The 20,309-nt window shown below is 38.7% G+C and overlaps 1 protein-coding gene across 1 annotated transcript; it reads left to right on the top strand.

Moving 5' to 3' along the window:
• Window positions 1–583: 583 nt before the first annotated feature.
• PVALB (parvalbumin) lies at window positions 584–8,735 on the top strand (the record flags this gene model as incomplete). The annotated part of the gene is made up of 4 exons (XM_080345152.1): window positions 584–715; window positions 2,645–2,777; window positions 3,268–3,377; window positions 8,707–8,735. Exons 1-4 carry the CDS (start codon window positions 655–657, stop codon window positions 8,733–8,735), a joined length of 333 nt encoding a protein of 110 aa, XP_080201278.1. The 5' UTR covers window positions 584–654.
• Between the last annotated feature and the right edge of the window lie 11,574 nt (window positions 8,736–20,309).

Below are 20,309 nucleotides of genomic sequence, written 5' to 3'. Positions count from 1 at the left end.
AATTAATTCAGCGAGGATGATGCTTAATATGGACTGGCCCGAAAGAAACGAGGTCTAAAAGGAATATGTGTGTGAAGGGGAGGGGGAAGGGGGAGATGTTTAAAGCGTTTGAACGATAAGGCAAATGTTCAAAAGCTACATTACGTTTGCTTCCCGACCTCAAGAGCAGCCTGAAGCTTGGCATATGCTGCAGTTCCTTACTCACCACCAATATAACTGGTAAAACTCGTCCCGACTCACTAAAGGAAAAGGTTCTGCCCTGCACGACTAGCTCTTCGGCACCTGAGAACTTGACCTTGGCACAACTCTTTCTCCAGCCGGTATCACGACAGACTCTGGCATTCCTCCAGTAAGGCTTAAGCTCTAGGGAGCGACCCCTACTCGCGTCCTCCCCCATCCGGCTCCCCGCAAAGGCATCCCCGTCCCCTCTCTTTAGCCTAACCCTCGCGTCCGTGGACTACTTGGTGCTCTGCAAACTGGAGAGCGACAGCTCATGGCACTTTTCCACGCAGAGCTATAGAGCTGGCACGGGTCCAGCCTTCCCCGGTGTGCCATCCCCACACAGCACTGCAGCTTTGGTCATATGAGCAGAAATGATGAGAAAAGCACTTTTTAATCTTTTCGCACTTGCTTCCCTGTTCAAACAGTTGCAGGATGGCTATGACTGACGTGCTCAGCGCTGAGGATATCAAGAAGGCTGTGGGAGCCTTTTCAGGTGAGTGTTGTTTTTTTTTTTTTCCTTTTTCTCTCCCTCTCGTTTCTTCATCTTAGGATAACGGCGCATTTATTTAAACTCGCGGAAGATTAGAGGATCCGGCTAGACAAAATATCAAATGAGGATGTGTTTTCAGAAGTGCAGTGAAAGCAAGACGGGTTTATCAAGTGCCGGGCTGCATCCTCAGCAAAGTTAGCCTGCACATTACAGAGGTGAAACATTTCTTTTAAAGGAAGGCAAGCAGTAACTGCGGACAGACTTTGCTTCTACCGACAGGATACTTTCAAAAGGAATAAAACCCTCGGCCAACCAGGATGAATTATGTCTTGATGTGGGATAGGGAAGTCAGCCGTGGATGACGGCAGCTTCCCACTCACCCCCAAAATTCAGTTTCAGGTACTGCAGAACTGCCGTTTCTCGGCATCGCTCTTTTCTTACTTCCTATGCGGAATCCCTGGGTGGGCTTTGCTTTTCGGGATGGAGCAGAAGGCAACAGTAGAGCAAGCGGGTACACTGCTCGACTGCAGAAGCTTTCTGCAGGACGAATGGCTGCAGCGGTCCACTCCTCTCTCTCAGACTGCTCCAGGTTTCAGATAGTCCCTACTCCTCTCATTCATCGCGACCCCTAGACTGACAGCAAACCCTCTTCGTGCTTACAAAGATGCATGTAGTTAAGGTTGCTCTCAGAGAAACGCCAGAAATCGTGTTCCGGGGTGCGTGTTATCTCCCCCCTCCCCCCAGACTACCTGGCTGACCTACCACCCAGGAGAGCAGCCTCTGTCTGTCCTGCTCTGTGCGATGACCTTCCCAGATAGACAGCCGCGCAAAACCCGCTGAGCCCTAATAAACTCCGCAGCCGGAGTCGAAGGAACCAACAAACTGCTTTGCTCGATCCAGCAGCTGTTTCCTCATTAGCTTTCATTGTTTTGGGGCCATCTCCAAGTCCCAGAGCAGATGCAATTAGGAGCAACTAATGGCAGACCTCAGTCAAGCAGATCCCAAAAGACTGAGCCTCCTTAATTTTATGTCATAGGAAAAGCTGCGGCGGGAATAAGGATGCATGGGGAAGAAAAGAAAAAAAAAGTCCACAGCACGTTTTGGAGGTCACTATATTGGATTTCTAATTCCCACCGTAGTCGTTGGGCTACCTGGGTGGAACAAAAGCGGGTGCGGTCAAAAGACAGGAGAGGTGGAGCAGGTAAACTCATTTACCTCGGCTCCGATTTCAAGGGCTCTGTTTTTTTCCCCCCCGGCGATCGTGCCTCCCAAGGTCTCGCAGGCGGCGTATCGTACAGCACTCCCTTGCAGCGCCTGAGCTTACAAACAACGATTGCACATACCTTTAGTGGTCGAAATGCAACACTGATTTCTAGGAAGTCTTCAGGAAAAACGACACAGAGCTGAAATAGCCATGTGCTCTGAAACACTTCTTATCAACGCTAGGCTCCGAGGTTGAGCAAGAGCGCTTGTTTGTTTGTTTGTTTTCCAGGGGTGGAAATGTCAAAAAGTGACAGCAATATAATAATAAGAATCTGCTTTCAGATTACTGTTCTTAGTGTTAAACTTTTTTTAAAAAAAAAAAAAACAAACAACAAAAAGAGTAAGGCACTGAGACAGAGCAGGTTAGACTTCAGCTCCCAACTCTATCACTCTGTCCTGTGTGACCTTGGGCAAATCTCCATCCCTCTGTAGCTCTCAGCTCTTCATCTGAAAAACAGATACCTTACCCTTCTCCCACTTTGTTTAATTCAATTAGCGTCTGTAAAGAACGGACAATTACAGTGTGTACATCTAGCTCCTACCAGAGCTGGGCTCCACTGTGCCTCCCAGGGCAGGACACACAGCAGTGATGAAGAAAACCACAGGTATGGGTTGGTATATGTTTCGATCACTTTTCTAAGCAGTTCTCTGGCTTTTCATCTCTTATAGCGGCTGAATCTTTTAACTACAAGAAGTTTTTCGAGATGGTAGGACTGAAAAAGAAGAGCCCAGAAGATGTGAAGAAGGTTTTCCACATTCTTGATAAAGATCGAAGTGGCTTCATCGAAGAGGAAGAATTGAAGTAAGTAAAGATATGTCCTTCTCAAACAACCTCGTCTTAAGAGTCTAATTTCCTGGCTTTTTGGTTTTGTTTTTTTTTTTTACAAGATTCTAGATAACAGCATACAATTCAATCTTTGACTAGTACTGGTGTTCAATGATCAGTTGTTTGCAGATTACATGATCTAAAGTGTGCTGGAGGTAGCTAGCTGTAGCTTTCATTGCAGGACCCTGAAACACATGAATCATCAATACCTTACAGATAGCTCTTCAGTCAAATGAAGTTTCAGAGTACAGCACTCTTCCTGAGTGTTAAAGAAGGTCAACAGAAGATACAACCCGGGATTCCAACTCATATATCAAATCAGTGGTACAAATAACTAAAAAGTGGAACTGTTCTGGGGGGGTGGGAAAAGACAAACCAACAAACACCCAAACCCAAACAAAAAAAACACACACACACACCAAAAACCCCACCACTTTCCTTTTTTTTTTTCATGCCTCCTCTTTAGGTTTGTACTGAAAGGCTTTACCCCAGATGGAAGAGACCTATCAGACAAAGAAACGAAGGCTCTTCTGGCTGCTGGAGATAAGGATGGTGATGGTAAAATTGGCGCTGATGGTATGTGATTAGAGGAGTAAACTTTGACAGTAACAATCGAACGTTACTCTTACATACAAGAACCGAGGACATCTAGGAATCACTGGGGGCTGTGACCTTCTGAAGGACACAATTTGGATTTAATGAAATGCGAAGTCCTGCTACATTAGCCGTACTTTGCTTGCAGTCTTCAGGGGAAACAGCAGCCGAGGTCTGACACTAGAGGGGGCAAGAGTTTACAGAAACCGAGATGCAGTTAAGGCACACTACAGCACAGGACTAAGAACCAATTCAGCTTCTACTCCAATTAGTTTAATTTTTCCGTTATTTCATTGAAGCGAGGATCGAGACACTGACAGTTCAAAGACCCGGGCTTGACTATAAAACTTAGAAAAGACAAAGAAAAAAGCTGAATACCAGTATTTCTGCTTGATAATTAGCATATAGGAAAGTAATCCAAGATTTAGCAAAGCAACACTCTAAAAATTCAAAGTACAGTCATTCTGCTACATAATTTTTATACAATAACTGTCTATCCAGCTTTTGCTAGTGTTTATGTGAGTCTTTACAGCTGAGAAAGTTTGTCACTCCCTTTTACTAAATACGAGTACTACAATAAAAGAACAGCTTTTCCTCTCACAGCATTGCTTTGAAAACTACTGCTGTCTTCTGCTGTCTCTTTGGATGGATCAAATTAGCCCATATATCAAATTTATCCTTTTTCCTCTTTCTTCTGTATCCTCGAGACACAGATATGAGGAGATGCATTTTTGAATTCAATCCTTCCTCATTGGAGGAGATAGTAGCAGGGGTTTGTGGTCAGAGTACTAAATCACCTAGACAGCAGGCAGTTGCTAAGTTTTCACCATACTGACAAGTCATATGATAGGGTGAAATAAAAGAATATCTAAAAAGCCTCACATCTCTCTGTGTTACGTGACACCTGGGATTTGTAAAAAACGTCATCTCCAAATCAAGAGCAATTAAAAAAGGAATAAAAAGCAAAATATGGTTAACTAACATACTTTCCCCATTTAGATGCTGAAAAAATGGCATGCAAAATCACCCACTGACATATTAGTCAGGTGATGTATTAGCTAAACTGCCTGTCCATAGCACATTGGCATATTGGTGACTATGACTGTGTTTCTAGACCAGAGCGTCTTAATTTCTCAGATCATTATTATATTACAGTTGCAGAAGAGCAACTGTGAAGCATGTAGAGGAAGTTCCTGCTAGACCCTAGCAGTGCTACTGAACCCAAGGAGTGTGTCATTATTTGAGATTTCATATGCTTATTATATTGGTCCTCCTTATTCCCATTAAAATTAGTGGCAGTGGTACTAAAATCAGCGGGTAAGATTTTCAGAAGAAAATTGATTAATGTAAGTAAGCTTACAGCTGATCTGCCAGCCTCACATAAGATACATTCTCAGTTATTCCCAGAAGGCTGAAAAACCAAAGCAGTATCAATTGGAATAAAAGAACTATACTGCAGAATGATTATGCCTTATACAAGAGGATACAGCATTAACTTATTTAAGATTGACCGTAATTTTTTTTTTTTTTAAACTTCAAACAATGCCTAAAAGCTGGTACGTTGTAAGAAAGCATATGAAACACCTATTCTTATCTCTTTTTTTTCTGCAACTTTTACCCTTCCTTAAACTTTGAACTGGAATTACTCTGAGTTTATACGCAATAACAAGAAGATAATGAAGGGCTTTTTTCTTCTGCTGCTTCTGGCCATATCCCTACTATATAACATTATCAGTTTCTTTTCCACTTCTTAAATTTGACTCAGACAGCAAATTGTTAGGCCAGGAAGGCTTGAAATACATGCAAATTTATCAATTGGGACAGTGGCCAAAGGATGAGGATGACAGATACTTTCCAGCTTTTCCTTTAGTTCATAAATCTAATTCCCGATTATAAGTGCCTGTGTAAATGAACTCTAGAGCCATGAACGTATATCACATTCATATTCAGTATTGCAATACTGTATTTCTGTTGCAAACCATTTGTTTGTTTCCCTGTAACTAAGTTATCAGGCATCACTTTTCACTAAAAGATCACAAACGGGTAGCCTTTCACATGGCTTAAAGTTAATTCACTAGATGGCCCTTGAACACCATCCCTCAGGAGCCCATTGCAGTTGTAAGAACAGATCTTCATGGATTTTTAACACCACAGAGCCATTTTTCTCACACATATCATCACAAACATTAATCCCAACCTAATCAGCCTTCTTCCAGGTAGAGGTCTCACATTATAAATTTTCTCTCAGGTCTCCTGCTTTAAACCTTTTATCACTCCTGCAAGACCGTTCATCTCAGAAATAGTTCCACCACCTTACCTCTTGTTAGATCAAGATTTGTAGTTTGTGGCTGATCCAGTTTCAAACAGTTGGAAACTTGCAGCCTGTTCATGCAAGACGTGATCATCTTCTGTGTGATGTCAAGCCCCCTCCATCTTCCACCGATGTGAACAGAAGATGACAAATCTGAAAAAACTTGCAGGTCAAGGGCAGGCTGCCTAATAAAACTGCAAATGTTAGCTTCCAGATTGGATTGGGAAGTGATGCTGAAGCAGCTCTGTCCACTTCAGGAGAACGTTTATAAGAGGACAAAAGAAAATTAAGATTTCTGCTCAGAATCGTTTTTTAAATCTATTTTGTGTATTAGTTCTGGAAATGCACATCATGCCTTTCAGTTTCTTGATATTAATAAACTTGAGAAAGTGCATAGAGAACTTTCAAAGATCATGCACTGAAGACAGAACAAATCCAAATTTTTATCCCAGTAAGTCAAAATCTTTCTCTTGATACAGCTCAACTTCTGCAAACGTTTTAAGATATTTAAATTATTTTCTCCAAATGTTGTAAAAATGAGACATCAAGCATTCAAAATTACAACTGATAAGTCATGACCTTGCCATAGGTAAAAGTCATGACAAAAAAAATCTTTTGGAAGTCTTACTTTTGTTATCTCTTTGTGCTCTTGTATCTTCTAAAATAAATCACTGTGAACCACTATTTACAAAGTTTCCTAAACAGATTTGATATTTTACAGGTAATGTAAAAACCACAATCTGATGATAGAAATCACTAGCCTACAACATGTCCTCTGTAATGATATCCCTCATTTCAGTAAAATATTACAGGGTATACATTAGTCTGGTCTATACAACTAAACTATATTGAGCACAGTGAACTGTCTTTTTAAGACAGAGCTTTGACACAAGACAGCTATTAAATTATTTTATATGACACAGTAGTCTAAATCCTTTTACTATAAAACTGTTATTTGTGCAAAGAAAGGTATAACTCAATTTTGTTTGGAAGGAGAATTACAGCTGGAGAAGAGCATGTAGTCAGTCTCAAGGACTGCCTTATTAACAGGCCAGTCAGAGGAAATAAACATTTACAAGAATGACCAAGAGACAAGGACCAACATACAGTGGCTTATCTCAGAAGTTTTGCATATATGAATGCACTTTATAACAATGCCTCCACAAACCACCTGTGGTTGGGATAACCTTCATCTGAAAACAAATAGTGAACTAGTTTACATGATTATTCATCTGGAATATCTTTGAAATATTTAAAGTATATTGAAAATCCTTTTAAAAATAGTAGAAAGCTTATAGCAGTTACTCATGAAGTAGTATTTTACGGTTTGCTGGCTATCAGAAAGTATCTGTGAAACATATTACCATTAAGTGATAATATCATAACATACTACAGAAATTATCTGGCTGCAAGTTCGAATAACCTTTTCCAAACATATTCCATAGAGACAAATGATTATAAAAAAAGACTTAATTTACCTGCAGCAAGTATGACAACTTGTTCTAACAGAATATGCGTATTTAGTTTTCCCTTTTGGAAAGGTTTTGTCCATTGCAGTTTCTCTCTGTGGGATTTTTTCACACAGTGATGTAATAATTGTAGCCTTTTTCCTTTTCTGCCCAGAATAGTCTGGGTTTCTATCACAAGTAGTTTACGTTATCTCCTAAATTCAGTTTGCAACACTTTCAATCTATGTACCCACCATGTACAGGATTTATACACGTTTTGTGTTAAGTAATCTGCATCACTAATCCTAATTTGGATTTACATCTTTCAAAATGATGGATAAATTTGGATTTAATTTAAACCCTCTGGCACTTTTATTTCTCAGTCTGTTTTTTCAGCATTTGGCAACATGTTTTTTTGGATGTGTCATCAAAAATACTCTCCGTTTGTACACACCAGTCACTAAAGATCTCACTTGTTTAGAGTTTAGCATTTTTTCAACTGAACAATAGAATGATCTTTAAAATGTCTAATTTTAATCTCCTATCTTTTTTTTAGTTGTGAGACATTATTTTTCATTATGTCAAACTTCAGTAATTTTCTCTTGAGCCTTTACAGATGACTGCCTCCCCTATTTGGCATTTTCTTCTCAGCTGATTATGTTAAACTCATAAACCACTCTCTCTGTATACCCTCTCATCCCATTATCATATTTGTTGCCCTTCTTGGGATTCCCTCCAGTCTGTCATTTTTAACGCTCTGAGGCACACACAACTTTGCAAGGTATTCTCACATGTAACTGTTCCAAGGTTAGATGGAGTTTGGAATTAAAACCTCCTTGGGTAGTACATTATTCAGAGTGCAGTATGCCAGCCAGCTATTCATTGCGATAACTTCATCACTCTGCTGAAAGGCGTTATATAACCCCAAGCTACAAATAGATACATTTATTTAAATATTATAGATGTAACACTAATAAAAGCCACAGGGTAAAATCCTGGCCCTCTGAGATCACAGGGATTTTTCTCATTATCATCAATGTGGTCAAGATTGTTACGTAGGTTTGTATCAGCTGTCTGGTTTTGTAATCTGTCATTTTCAGTCAATTTGCCATTACAAAATTGAGTGTAAATGTAATATATTTATAACATAGGGACATGAATACTCTGAAATACTCATTAATGAGACACTTTGCCAAACTCTGATATAAAGGAAATTTATCTCTGTGCAAAATTAAATTTCCACTTCTTGCCTTCATCCCATTGAGATTTACCAAGGAAAACCAGGGAACTAATAAAGTTCTTCAGATGAGTAGCAGCGGACAGTCTTGACAGTCTGGCATGTATAGCATTTCCTCCTTACCCTCAAAAAATCCTTTCATTTCACTGTAAGATTTCCCAAGTCATACCTCCCCTTTAATTAACTTGGATTTCTTTGTTCCTTTGTTATTGTGATGTTTCTGCTACACCAGTGACTCTGTGATCATTGTAATATGCTTTCTCTTTCTTTACATTTTCCTTTCTTAATATTTTCAAAATTTTTTCCCTTCTCCAGAATTTGCAACTCTGGTGGCTGAATCATAAAGGCTTTGACCAATGCAAACCCTTCACCCATCCTTCACTGTCCAATTCCAACCACCTCCTGCTGGCTGCTTTGGCTCCTGTTCTATTTATTTATGTTATTTTATACTCCAGCTCTGTTTTCTGCAATCCTGCAACTCTGTAATTGTGCTGAAAGACACTGTTAAAATAATAAAGGTCACATCAATCTGAGCTTTATTCTCTCTCACTATAACTTGTTTCTTACTTCATGTAGGCTTGGCACATGCTGAGAGAAAATTTCACTCTTTATTGCTGACATCCCTGCTGCTTTATCCCTGGCTAGGGTAAAGTGGGAAGAAATTTAAGACATTATTTGGGATAAAACCTGCATATAATGAGTCATTCAGTCCAAGTTCTGAATTGTGGCAAAACTGACTGCATTTTTAAGCCATCCCTGCTAAATGGATGCATACTCATAGCCTGCAAAATCTCTAGTGATGGCAATTACCCAGCTTCATTTGGCAGCTTGTTCTTTTGACTTAATCAATGTTATAGCTAAAAATATTTCCTAATATTTAACCTACATCTCCCCTGCTGCATTTTAGTGATTGGTAAACTGATCCTTGTCTGTATAATTTGTTAAATTTTCCTGATGCAGGGAGATTTTTGGATAAAAGGTTTGACAGGAATATCAGTTGGTGCCAATCATGCATGGGGACAACTTCATAAACTATTAAAAAGTGGTCATTTCTAAAACACAGGATATATTACTAGCAATGTTACACAACTTTCTAGGACAGAGAGAATGGAATACTCACAAGAAAAAACAGTATGAATTTCAGGAAAGGGGACACCAAGATTCAAGCGTGATTCTACTGTTGACACTCCCAATGTTAAAATAATATACAAAAAAATTCCATCAGAAAACATTTCTTTTAAAACTTCACCAGAGAAGTGAATATCTTTCTTTGATTTACATATAGGAAGCTGTTGAAAGTCAAGCTAAGGGAATGACTAGCCAACAGTAAGCCTATGACAGAGCCAAGAGCTAAACATGTTTCCCACATCCTGTTCCCTGACTCTGGCACCAAGCTCATGGTTTGGGGGTTTTTTTTGTTTGACTGGGGTTTTTTTTGTTTGGTTGGGGTTTTTTTGTTGTGGTTTTTTGTTTGGTTGGTTTGGGTTTTTGTTTTGTTATTTATTTATTTATTTATTTATTTATTTATTTATTTATTTATTTATTTTAGCAAAAATTAAAGGAGTGGGGAAAAGTCACTTTTAGGCAATATTTTCCCCACATCTTGACATAACATTGATGACTACTGCAATAGAAAGGAAGGATATTTGCTATTTCTGGATTCCAAATTATTCTCTGCAGCAATAATACCTTATTCTGTTCAGATTTACTATCACTAATTTAGTATATAAAAAGAATAAAGCTGAAACCCTGTCACCATCACGTTGTACTGAATAACATTCTCTGCCACAGTGATTACCCAACGCTACTCGGCCACTCTAAAGCCACTCTAGATTTTCACTCCCATAGTAACTTACAAGACCTTTTGCTGAAGCTGCTGTGCGTTCAAAAGAAATCCTTTGGTTTTGCACAATGTATATACATATCTGAAGAATGTATTGATTTTTAAGTATTCTAAATAAAGCAAATGAAAACGGATTGCAATGAAGCATGACCGTTTATTTACTTCTTTTTCTCGGCAGCTGCTGACCTCAAGTGGCAATAAAATGTAATTACAAGATTGTATATGGCTACAGGAAAAAAAATTAGGAAGTTAGCTATTGACGTATGATGAATAAGGATCCATGGAGTAAGAGAAATAAAAATCGCTATATAAACACCTCTATAGTCTCCTTCTATTCTTTGAGCCTGCCAGGATTTACATTTTAATGCTTCACTGGATGGCACAAAATCTGAGATTTTATCCAGGGCTTTAACAAAAAAAAATAGCACAATAGAACAAATAGCAAATAAACATAGCTATTAATGAGTCTAAAATGATTTATATCACATTACGTGAAATTGAATAAGTTACAGCAACATTAATGGGAATATTTCACTGCCATAAAAGTTTGAAGACCCCAATGATTCCGATATCATTCTTTCTTCACATTATTCCCTCAACAACTCCTGAACAGGCAACACTAAGTGCCTAATTTGGCCTGAATTTTTTCAGCTGTATAGTAATAGATAAGATGAAAAGAAATATCCTTTTACTTTCAAACTGAAAAAGTTATAATATAGATACCAGTTACAATGAGTAGAGCGACCTCCAAAATACCATTTTTACTTTTCATGGCGATGGTACCTGATATTCTAAACATTTTGTCAGTTTATTCAAATATGCAACTGGTATACTCATAACCTATGTAATCACAATTCTCATAAAATCTGTTTTAAATCACTTTTTTTTTTTTTCCCTAACTGTATTTTAAATTCAAAGTTCAAATTTCAATACTTCATGCTTCTACCACTGAAGAAAAAAAATATAAAGAAATCTCTGCCCTAACATAAAATTACTGTTTCATCAATTATCAAAGTACTACTTTTTTCACTTCTGGCTCTTTGATGCTTATCTTAGACGCTTACTTTTCCCATCCACATTCCGTCCAAAACTTCCCAAATCTTGTATTGTTCCACTTCCAATTGACAAAAATTTTTCTGTTAGATGGAAGTTATCTAGTCATGGCCCAAAATGCAGCAAGGAAATGCAAAATTTTAAGTTAAAATAAAATATAAAACAATATCCATACAATATATTAAATTACTAATTTTCATATCGGTCTCATTTTAATGTCTTTAAGACTGTCACAGAAGCTACTGTAAGGGCTGAAGAAAGTAGAATTTGCCAAAAAATTTAATCAGGCTTTTGGCAGAGTGTGGATTATTGTACGCTTGAAAAATACAAAAAAATTCACATTACTCTGCAATGTTTCATGAAGAAAGAGGTTTTAATTTTCACATGCATAAGCAAGGAGCAAGATTAAGTTTCTCCAGGAAACATTTACCTTCAATTTCTTAATTGGCATATTACATCATCTTCTTTGTCCTGTTACGGGAAAACAAAACAAAACAAAACAAAAACCAACCAACCAGCCAACCACAACAACAAAACCCCCCAGCCATCTTGTTGAAGACAAAGTTTTAAGTAATCAGTCCACATCCTTTCCTTAGATTCATAGCCAATGGTTTGTAACAAGACACAACTGGATTATTTAAAAGATATAAATTATGTTTACAGATACAAAAAAAAAAAAAAGAGACACCACTTATATATTGCTGGGAAATAAATGCAACTCTTTCTCAGCTACACTCAGAAGGAAGAAGAGCCAATTACTCAAGTCATAAGCAAAGCATAATTTCTTTTAACATTAACATTAGCATTTAACAAAAAGGATTTGTACTAATAGACCATCACCAAGTCTTAAAATTTCTCCGATCACCATCTACCATCACCAAACTGTTAACCAATAAATTCATAATTGTTTATGCTTTAAGGGTCCTGCCAAGCTCGTAATGGAGTTTCACGGATCAGCAATTTTCCACATGTCTTATTTTGGGAATCAATGGACTGGAGGCCATAACACCTGTTCACTTTGCAGAAGCTGAGCTAGGACTTATATTTACAGTCTATCCACCAGTCCTGAGCTCATCACTGCCTAATGTTCTATGATTGCTTCCACTCTTTGTTCCCTTAATCAAAGCAAAATTTGCTTGTCCATTTCTTTTGACTTTTCTGACTTTGCATCTTTTGAGGGTAAATAAGGACATTTTCCTCTAGCTTCTGAATACTTTTGAAGACTGAAAATACAGTTCAACACAGACACAGTTTTACCAAAGCCTTTGTGCTATAGCATCTAAACATTAACAATATTCTGTCCAAAACAGAGTTAATATTTTTATAGAATTAAAAACTGCGGCATTTCACAATATTTGCAACATGTTCTGCCTCAACAAAATAACATCAAAGATTATTAATTTATACAAGGTTCACTGAAGACACATATTAGTCCACAATATTTTTATTAATGAGCATAATGCACAAAATAACTTGATTCTAAAATTCCCAGATTGAGATTTAAGTGGTCAGCGGATAGAGAACACATTCTTCTATTTATAAATCAATTGCAAATGAAAAAGAAATTATATGGCACACATTAACACACCAAAATTCATCTGGGTTAAACCATGTGCTGACGTTCTTGCTCTAACATGACTGGGAACCATGGGTAACACAACAGCATAGGATTTAGCAGATGCCAGTGATTAAAATACCTCCTCTAGGCCCTGGACTCTCTCATTGTTAATGCATGCTTCAACCTGAGCTGCTGCATCTTCATTCTGAGAGATTAGTTTGGCAGATTCTCTTTCCCAAAGATGTACACTCTTCAGAAATCCCAACACTCTCTAGAGCTCCAACATTTAAAACAACTTTTCTCCTAAACAAGAGAGAGCGAAGCCAAATGTGTCTAAAGGGGGTTAGCTGTGTGCATGAGAGATCAATCGTCAAAACTTTCCCAGACTGCAGGATCTCCTAATGTGGGATAATTACTTCACAGGGGAGAAAGTGTGTTTCTGGTTAGTGCTTTTCTGGTTGCTAAAGTAATAAAGCTTAACACAGGTTGATACACTTTTAAAGACAGAAGTAAACGTAAATACAAATAGTAGAGTCCCTTCTCCAGCCACAAGAGAAACAGAAGGCACTGCATGAGCTACAACAATAAATGGACCAGAATATCCAAATAAAATACTGGAAGGCGCTTAATAAGCCTATGGAACATGCAGCTAGGAAAGATGTGTTTTTCATAAATTCATTCAGTCTTCCACCCAGGAAAATGTAAGTGAAAGGATCTTGTCGGTGCCTGAGTCAGAAGGTCCAACTCACATTGCAACAACAGTTTTTAATTATAGGAGATGCTTGTCTCAGCAATTAATGGTTTAGGTATAAAAATACATTTGGTTTCACTGGTGTTACGGTGGTATGACACTGGCATTAACAAATGGATACCTGGGCCTTCAGGCGGTAAGAACACAGTAATTCTCTGTTAATTCCAACTTTGCCACTAGAGCTTCTAGACAGGTCGCAAGAGGAGCAGGGCCAGAGGTCAAATGCTTAAGCATTGATTATCAGAGGCAAGGGCCGTGGGATGCTGAACAGCCAAATGGTTCAGACACATTTTCAGATTTGGGAATTTTTTTTTTTTAATTCTAACATTTTAATTGTTAACAAACCACTTCCTATATTTTCACAATACAATGCAGTTTAAAAAAAAAGTATCACTAGAAAGATACACAAATATATAGGTTATAGAAAATTATCAAGCATTTATTACTGTTTTAATATAAAGGAGAATAAGAATTATGTGGCTGTGCTAATTTTACACTTCCTTCTGCAGATGAAGATTTCTGTCTTAAAACATTTGCATTCTCCCCCTTAAAGTAATTTTCCATTTTGCTGGATACAGCACAATTGCATCTACTCTTTCAGCTGCAATGGGTTGCTGAAATTGAGCTATTGCCCAGCACTTGCTCTTAGTCAGACAGCTGAAATCAGAGGTTAGGGGGAAAAAAAAGATTTCATGTCATTGTAATGCAAGTCTCCTTTTAGCTTTGCTGCAGTCAGTGTTCAATTATGTTCTGTAACAATCTCCATTACTAGAGTCAGTGTTTTTCTGTTCCTCTGTGCATGTATTAACATTCTTGTTCACACGTGATAGCCTTCTTAGCAAAGCAGAGGAGTCTTAAGAGACATTTGCCCATAGATCTAATGAGTCTACATATTTTTTTGGCCTGTTGGCAATCCTAGTGTTCAAATGTATCGTTATTTTGAATGCTCCAAAGGAAGATAGCTGATACAACAGAATTGAAATTATTTCTCACTGAAGGCCTGATAGGACAAAATTAACCTGAAATTTCATCTAGCCTATTGAATACAAAACACAGAACACATAACAATGAATGGCCCCCATGTAAATTTTTTTCCTGTGTGTATACTATTTTTACAAGCTCAGGATCCTTCTCATTCAGAATTTTTCTAAGTTCACTCTGTAGCCCAGATGTTTACGACTTCATCTGAAGCAGGAACCAAGACCCTACATCTGTAGGAAGAAAGCCACAAAGACTTTGCCCAGCAATGCTCAGCAGCTGGTGCGAACAGCTTCTGGCAATGCAGGAGCAGGAGCCTTGCTTTTGAAGTAGGAAAGAGCAACAACAGACAGACAGAGAGCTCCAAGACAGGGGCCAAAGGGTGAACATCACAGAAATTCAGGGTCTGGGACTTTGGGAAAAGAAAATCCTGAGCAAGGAAGGATTGGAGATTATTAGAGGGAGGATCTGAAAAGCTTAGAGCATGAGGGGTTTTATTATAGTATAAACACATTATAATAAATTGACCTTGAAAAGAAAGGACATAGATAAGGTGGAAATGTTTATGCCTAAAAATTAACCTGTTAGAAAAGTGGAAATGATAGAAAACAGTGCTAAAAACTCTTGAAAATTTAATTAGGAATCTCAAATATTTCTGTTCTCCTTCTTCCATTAAAGCTCCAGGTCCTCAAATTACATGGCTGACTCTCAGTTTTCAGTAAGGGGAAAAAAATTCTAGCTGTCATGCCTGCAGAGAAAACTTTGAATATTCAAACCTTAAAACCATAAACAGAATATAAACCGAAACATGGCCTTTTATTTTTTTAATAAATTTATTTATCTGAATGTAGTCTCTCTTACAGTTTTTAACATAAGATACAGCATTAGTATAAACCTAGCAGCTGCTTTCTAAGCAGACGGCAGCTAGAGATCCAAAAAAAGATTCCCAGCTGATATCATAATCATCATCACCACATAATGACTGCCATGCTGGAATTATGGGTGGCTCATTTAAGGATGTTATCTATTCATATATTCTGTATTTGACAGATTAACCCCTTCCCCATGATGTAGAAGCATACTCAATACTCGCCAGCATCCAATCACTCTATGCATGACTCTGTGCAAAAGAGCATGACAATGATTGCTCCAATAATAGCGTACTCACAGCTGAGAAAGGTTCAGGCCACACACAAGGCCACAGCAAGTCCTCAGTCTGTCACAGATGCTCCCCCACAGAGAATCCTATACAACAGTAAGACTTGCCGTATGAAGTTCCAGATTCCTGATCAACTATCCATGTCTAATGGTTTGGAGTATATTGTTAAAAACTAAATCAGGATTTACATTTTGTTCCCAGCACTCTTCTTAGCTTCTATGTGCAAGAACAAACAAATAAAGATTCAAGCTGGAATTCTTCCGGACATATGAAGAATAATAATTCCCCCCAAATTCTCCTTATGTTTATCCTTGTGGATTTTATTGCATACTTCAGAAATCTGTTCCTCGTTCCATATTCATGAAAAGAGAGGACATGACAGTTACAATTAGCATATCCGAACCAAGTTTGCAGCCTTGTAGAGGTACTTACCCTACATCTAATAATTTATCACTTTTTATTGATGCCACAACCACTAGTCATTTCTAACTTTCACTTTCCCAATGTAGCAGATCAGAAACAAGCGACAGATATGCCAGATCAGTCAGAAGCGCTGCTGTAACTGCCAACAAATCCTTTGGCTGATTCAACCATTTCATAATCATCTTACATTTCAGTGCACCAAGTCTCAGCCAAAAAGCTTTCATATCTGTGCCTCAGTCCCTACCACAAGAGAGCAAAATCTGAAGTCCTGGAATTATAATGCCGTTATCAACAGTGATCTAGAAAGCATCCAGATTCATACTTCGGTGCTAATAGCCCCACTCTGAAGAGAAACAAAAGGCAATTTTGGGGAATGCCAAATGAAGTATCCCTCAAAACAGATGAAGTTTCTATTTATTCTGCTACTTGAGGATAGGTAAAGGACGGAAATCTACAATAAAATTTACACATCCTCTCCTGCAGTTTTCAAAGCTTTCCAGACATATTGCTGAACACTCATAGACAATTCTGTAAGAATCTATACAGATTTTAAAAGCTTCATGAACTCTGAATATTCATCCATTTGCAAGATATTTCTGATGTTGTTTTGCCACACTGTTTCCTTTTAGTAACATAGCATTTAAAAAAGAAAAAAAAATACTGATGAAATGCTTTGTATTTAAGAGATTTCTTATAGAAAGATCTATCAATTCCTTTCCTCGACATTAGTGCCCTCCTGAGAAGCACTGCTCACTCCAAGGAAATCTGCATTACTTCCTCAGTAGCTTTTATTAGGCAGCATGTTCAAGTTACAGGTTGCAACCTGCTCAACTCTGAACACAGCCAGAATGTTTGCACCAATACATGAATAACTATAAAAACAAGCCCTAGGAATATTAGCAAGTTCTGCCTCAAAAAAATCACTTTTCAACAGGTATATGCTGTGAAGGAGACAATGAAGTAACCTGCACAGTGCCCAACTGAATGTGAAGCACAAGGCAGTCTAAAAGACTGTATGACCTTGCTTTAGTCCTCATTGCGAAGTCTTACCTTGCTTCTGCAATTTCTTGCCACTGCTACTGGTGCTGCAGTTCCACCATTGCTGCCTTCTGTAGCCCGATGAAATGTGAGCCACACATGGACACATGCAGTTTATCTACCATTTTGTGACCACCGCCTAAATGAATGTGACTTCAAATTTCAGGGTCCTGTGGCTGTCAGGGCAACTTATGCTGCTCACGTTAGAGAAGGGGCGCTTCCCACTCATAGGAATTTTGCTTTATTTGAAGAAGAAATTAAATGTGTGAACAAGAAGAGCACTCTATCTCTCCTTAGCTGGTAAGTATAGGATTTAACCTAATAAACACTTCTCTAGGGTAAGAACATTATCCTCTGTTGTTGGGGTTTGTTTTTTTTGAAAATCCATAGGGTTTCTCTCCCCCTCTCTTTCTCACGTATACAAGATGAGAGAAGCTTCAGTGAGCACAGCTACCAGTATTCCAATTTATTCAGCAGCAGCCCCTGTGGACTGCTAACAGCAGACTGTGATTCTGCTTGGATTACAAGGCACAGATAAGTAATTCCATCCTTAATCTATCACTGTCAATGGTGGTAAGGGAGCAACTTTTACCTGTGAGAAGTCAGGTAGAGGAAAAGACCATGACGGGGCGGGGGGAGAGGGAGGAAGTGTGGGGCAAAAGGACAGCAGAAATGGAGAGGACACAAGTACATTAAGAGCTCGATGTGCAAGTGCATGCAGAACTAAGTAGGAAATGAGGGATGGGATGAAGGACCAGGGTGCTAATAGAAAAGCAGCAAACAGGAGAAAGGAGATAGCCAGATTCCAAGCAGAATTTTTCAATAGCAATGAAAATCTCACTACCAACATAATCTATGCCATCTATTACACCGATCCCAGTGTAAAATGGTGGAGATGTTTGAGAGCTCAGTATAATGCTGATGGATACCACTACGTTACAGCCACGATCAATAAATCTCAAGTGCATCATAATGGAGCCTCAAAGCCTTCACATACAGACCTGTCAGTAAACTGGGGCAATATTACAAATAGACAACAAAGGATAACGCAAAGATTGTAAAAATGGAACAACACAGAGATCAGTGAATTTCTTGGAGGATAGAGCGGAAGACAGAAAAGATGAAAAAGCAGGTAAGCTATTTAGACATAAATGATGTAGAAGATCAATAACCCCACACCTGTTTTATGTGATGGAGGATTCAGGAATGGAGGAGAAAACAGTGAAAGTAATAATTAGACTTGGGATTAGTTTTTCTTTTCCTTTTTAAAGGAATTCCAAGTGCTGACTCCATCACTATACTTAACTACAGTCATCGTCTACGATCAAAGTCTCTGCCCACTCAGGCTAGAGAAATCCCTTTAGGATTTTTGTTAAAGAAACAATTACTTTTATGTACATATAAAATAATCCATTGATTTTGCTATAGGTAGTTATTATTTTTATGTTATTTGCTTGTCTGGCTAGAATACTGGCAGACATGTCACGTAGTCCCAAACATGTGAAATGGTTCATTCATACTAGAAAAGACCATAAAAAGCTGATTTCTAGGCAGGCACTGCCTTGAGATTAATACAAAACTTGGAAAAAAATATTTTCAATGAACTCTGCTCTTGGAATGTCCAATTTTATAATCCAAACACAGGTCCACTACTGATTATATTCTCTTATTCCCAAGCTTGCTTACTGCTTTTCCTAATAAGCAGATTCTGTGCTCCAAAGTACACAGTATGTGTAGCCAAGCAAAGTCTATACCCTGAAAAACTATTGTTTGTTATTGATGCCATGCTTTCTAACTGTGTAAGAGCTTTCGAAGAGATTGGAAGGAGGGGGGGAAAAATGCAGGAAGCTTCACGGTCAGCTTTTTCAGCTTGTAGGAAACAATTATTTTGCAAATATAATAGGCCCAGGCAGGATCTCTCGGCAAAGCATATTTTAATAACAATTTTGCAAGACCGGGTGTTCTACCTAAAGGTAGGCACACCTAATAGGGCAAAAAGCCTCTGCTTATATCTCCCCAAAATCCCGGCTGCAATTTCCACCCCTCCCTCATAGGTTGGGTACTTCAGGGTTTACAGACTACCCCGATGCACAAAAATACCCGTTCCCTTATAAATGTATTTAAGATACAGATTCCTGGTACTTTGGCTACACTTCCCCCTAAATTAACTTATCAATACAGGTATCAGTATGTATATAGGTGTCAGTACATATTCCGGGAAGAGACTGTGTATTACATTAAGAATTCATAGTTCGATGTCTCTCTGTCCTTCCCCGCTGCTGGGGTCAGGTGCCAGGTCCTCAGTTATGTAAAAACAACAGTTCTTCATTAAATGTTCCTTACAAGCTCTAACCCAAACCCATAAAGTTTGACTTAGACTGCCTAAGGAGAACAGATCAGTCTAAAGATTAAGGGCATAGAAACAGTTTAAGAGAAGTCAAGGGAGATCCTAGTAAAAAGATTTGAAAAAGAAAATCAAGTAATTAATGGAAACAACCTACTGCAGTGTGAAAGACTACAAAAATAACAAAAAAAAAGAAAAAAATAAAAGGAAAAAAAGGAACAAAAGGAACAAAATTCCAAGATACTACGAAAAAAGCTATTAAGAAATCAGTAAGAGAACCCTCTCTAGAACAGCAACATAGTGAAAAGCAACAAAAAAGATTAACTGCAAGAAAGAGAAAGAAATCAAATGTTGCCCCTGGTTGAGAAGGAACCTTGCTCATTTTCCACATTGGACACACAGGCCTCATAAACCGGCTATTTTAAACATGCTGACCCAACCCGCCCTGAAATCCTGCGATTCGACTCCAACTCCGAGCCCTGAGGGAAAAAATGACCCAAATCACGAGACTCCCGCAGCCGGTGACAGGACATATGACACAGCCTCCTGCCCTTTGTCTGGGTACGCCTCACATCCCCTGCCCCACAGCCAGGCCCGCTACTCAGCCTGAGCAACGGACGCCCGCCCACCCGCTCCTAAAGGCCAACACCGCGCTCAAGGCGCCACCGGGCGTAACCGTCCACGCATGCGCAGCAGATGGGCGGAATTAGCGCGTACCCGCTCCGCCGGCCCCGAGAGCCGGGAGTGGGGAGGAGAGACGAGCACCCGATC

This window comes from Nesoenas mayeri, assembly GCF_963082525.1.
Source record: "Nesoenas mayeri genome assembly, chromosome: 1".
Lineage (NCBI taxonomy): Eukaryota > Metazoa > Chordata > Aves > Columbiformes > Columbidae > Nesoenas > Nesoenas mayeri.
Note: the sequence above shows the minus strand (reverse complement) of the source record. Positions and strands in the feature narration are given on the sequence as shown.